Source organism: Pinus tabuliformis, chromosome 3_2 (assembly GCF_031772625.1).
Source record: "Pinus tabuliformis cultivar Carrire ecotype Pingquan chromosome 3_2, CPIR1, whole genome shotgun sequence".
Taxonomy (NCBI): domain Eukaryota; kingdom Viridiplantae; phylum Streptophyta; class Pinopsida; order Pinales; family Pinaceae; genus Pinus; species Pinus tabuliformis.
The window spans coordinates 1,171,936,482-1,171,940,009 of NC_142302.1; the positions used below are offsets into that span (position 1 = coordinate 1,171,936,482).

The window sequence follows — 3,528 nt, forward strand, 5'->3', positions numbered from 1 at the left end:
TGACTGATACTCCTGCCAAGCCTAAAGAAGAATGTGACCATTACATGTGATTGTAGTTACTTATTCATGCAGTCATGCTTATGAGAAGCAATGAAACTGCATCCAGTGGACTTGACTAGACAATCCATGGCTTTATCAGAAAGAATTGAAATGGCCGATAGTATAAATTGTCCCCAACTGCATAAATTGTGCCCATAACTCATGTTGTAAAGCTTACTCAAATTAGATAAACACTGTGCCCCATAATGAAGAAAATGCTTATAGAAAATAATCAACAGGATGGACCCTCGCCATTGTTTCGCACAGGGTTCCACTCCCATAACTTGTCCGAGCAAGTTGGCAAACAGGCGCCATAGGTTAAAGCATTAGTAAGAAGTAGGTAAGATAGATTATTACTATACAGATCTTCAGCCATGGCAAGTTGATCTGGTGCTTTCGGACACATTAAACATGTATTTGTGAAAGGTAGTTCAGGGTCTTCATTTAAAGAAACTGGGCTACTGACAGTATTCCAAGGATTTCTACCCAAGCTGTAAATGCGCTCTTGAATGTCCTCTAACGGATTTGGTAGTCCGTACTCCATGTGAGCTCCGAATCTTTGGTCCCCGACTAGTGATTTGGGCATTAATTTTATATCTGTTGCCAATTCTTCGAGCTTCACGATTCCATCTTCACTACTGGCTTTCATCTCCGAATTGCATGACTCTGCCGTTGTTCTTGGGTTGTTGCACGCTATGTAGGCCTGACACTGGCGCATGCTAGCCGACTCCTGGATTTGCACTGAGCAAGATGACTCGTGATTTTCACTAACTGATATCGTTTCAATTTCGATTCGACGTTTCTTTGCTCGGAGCCGTTCTTCATCAGACCCTCCTGGCCTTTTGTACACACGGCAAAGGGAGAGTTCGTTCTGCAAAAGTAGATTAAGTTACTCAGATTTATATATCTCCCTATAATCTAGAATGGTTCCAATCACTATATTAGAATTATAAATCCATGAGCCTTCAGTTGTTTGAGTTTAGTCAAGCAAGATGTTTTGTCTTTCAACCAGACATAAACACATGAGGATACATTCTGTTCTTGAATATTTAACTTTTTGTCGGTTTATTAAATTATGTGAATACTGACCTGTTTACATGTTTAATTTTTTGTTTGAGAAACTATGATTCAGAGTGATTTAAAGACATCTAAGTCATTAATGATCCAATTTTGTTATTGAATATTTAACATTTTTTGTTTGTTAAGTTGTGTGAGTATTGACATGATTCCATCTTTAATCTTTGGCTTGAGACGTCCTTAATTTAAGGTATCTAAATAGTCAAAATAACTTGATCCCAAGGCCACACCAACTCTTAACATGACGAGATTTTTTCTTAAAAAATTTTAAATAGCTAACCTTCACACTCTTAATATGACTAGATTTTTTCTTACCGAATTTTAAATAACCAACTTTCACATCAAGGAATACTTTAAAAATACACCATCACTATTTATTCTACACTGATGAGCTTGTTAAATATTTAACATTAAAAATATATAAATTTATTTAGATTTTTAAATTTTAAATAATTAATTGTTATCTTAAATCCTTTTAAGGTTTATTCATTTACTGACAAGATTTTCTAACTCAAATTAAGTTTTATATTCCTTTTAATAAGTCCACTTTCCCTAAATAACATTAACACAGATTTATATTAATTTTAAATGGTTTTAAAATGCTAAAAAACATTGAAGGTTAGATATTGGAAATGTTTAATGGACCCTAAGGTGAGCATTAATTTGTTGTAAGATTTGTTTTGGTGACATTATACAAATAAAGGAGATTATTTCAATGCTAAAATCGTTAGCGTTAACTTCACTTCAGCATATCCGCTCAGATATATAAGGCAGACATAATTTAAATCCAGACCCTAATCTTCAAGATTTTGAGTTTCTAAAACTTTTTTCCTTTAATAATTCGTCTGGACTCTTTGAAGATAGATTTAATCTAATTTTTTAACATAATCTAATTTATATTACCAACATTAGTGTCTTAAACCCAGATTGGAAGAGAATCTAGGTTATAATAAATAAGACGTAAATGTAATTGTGCTTTCCTAAAAACTTTTTGATTATAAAATTTAAGACAAATTTTAAAAATAATTTAATAGATCTTACACGACCTATTATGCTCAACCGAGATTTTAAGAGCGTCCAAGCTTGGAATAAAAAATATGCCGGTGTATTTGTAGTTTCTGCTGAGACAAATTTGAAATTAGCTTTCATTTTGATAGACGCCCCCCAGAGAAAAAAGGATGCTCCATGGTTTTTGACCACCGGCCCTAACAGAAAAGTTTAAATGAACTTATGTATAAATACCTTCTGAATTCTTTGGTTTTCCAGCTGTGGCAGCCTATATTCGTTCATGATCCAGCAAGTCCTTTTTCCTTTGGGCGCCTTCCCTTTGTAAAATACCAGCGTTTTCTTCAAGCCAATGCAACGAGAAACTTCATTGCGAATCATCCGGTCCGCGCCTGTAGCTTTCCAATATCCAGACGTAGCAACTCTATTAGGCCGATCTCCGCTCCTATATTTTCTATCTCGCTGCACGTAAAAGAACCACTCGTTCTCTCCAAGAGAAGCAAAAGCTGTGAAGTTCAAGATACAATTAGGGTTATAAATATCAGGAGACCATATCAGCATTAATCATGCTTCAAAACGGATGACAAAATTTAAAAATTGATACATGAAAGAATTAAATAGATGCTTTGGATCTATATATCTATGCATATGGAACCTGGAAGCTCCCACGGGTCGTATCGATAAAGATCGAGGGATCTAATCAGTTCAATGTTGAAGTGCTTCCCCTCCACTTTTCTGCGCAGATAAAATTCCACCAGTTCTTCTTCCGTAGGATGGAATCTGAAGCCTGGCATGAGGACATCCTGGTCATGCTCGAAGCTGCTTTCAACTGCTTTCTTCTCTTTCTCTTTCACACTGCAGGAAGACGAGGACAAATTGTTCACTGGGAAAATCATTGAGACTGTAAAATTCACAGATTAATTTAAACGAAGCGCGGAAGGGGAAATCCTGAAAACCTACAACTGATCATATCCCTCTCTTCCTGGATTTTATATAGATAGATCATGAAAAAACTGCAATGATGTTTCGCTTTCACGATAGGTCAAGTAATTGACGAATCAAGAATTGTCGGCGTAGGTTGGGGGGTCCCCATCGGAATTACATTGACACACGGCGTGGTGCAAATTGCAAATGGTTGAGGGCCATTGAAAGATCTACGCAGCGCTCTGAGGCATCATAAAGTTGGACACTTCTTTATCACCCGACAAAGACCGCAGTGATTTAGTTTGGTCTGCGGTACGCTGACACAGCCATCTGCATACGACACAGTTTATTAGAATCCAATTACCGTGGACCATCTGCTTCCTTTCCTCTGCGAACATTCACCCCATTGCCAATTTGCCAGCCATGTGAATCGTAACAGTCAAAGGAGACCCGTGACACAACGTCAGTCAGTTGGTATATTGC

General features: G+C 36.8%; 1 protein-coding gene across 1 annotated transcript; it reads right to left on the minus strand.

Annotated features, from left to right (window-relative positions):
- Window positions 1-246: 246 nt before the first annotated feature.
- Window positions 247-3,094, minus strand: LOC149184897 (uncharacterized). Its single transcript, XM_089419002.1, has 3 exons — window positions 2,777-3,094; window positions 2,359-2,627; window positions 247-910 (listed from the first exon to the last, which is right to left on the minus strand). The coding sequence occupies exons 1-3, from the start codon at window positions 3,015-3,017 to the stop codon at window positions 272-274; spliced, it is 1,149 nt and encodes a 382-aa protein (XP_089275128.1). The 5' UTR covers window positions 3,018-3,094; the 3' UTR covers window positions 247-271.
- Between the last annotated feature and the right edge of the window lie 434 nt (window positions 3,095-3,528).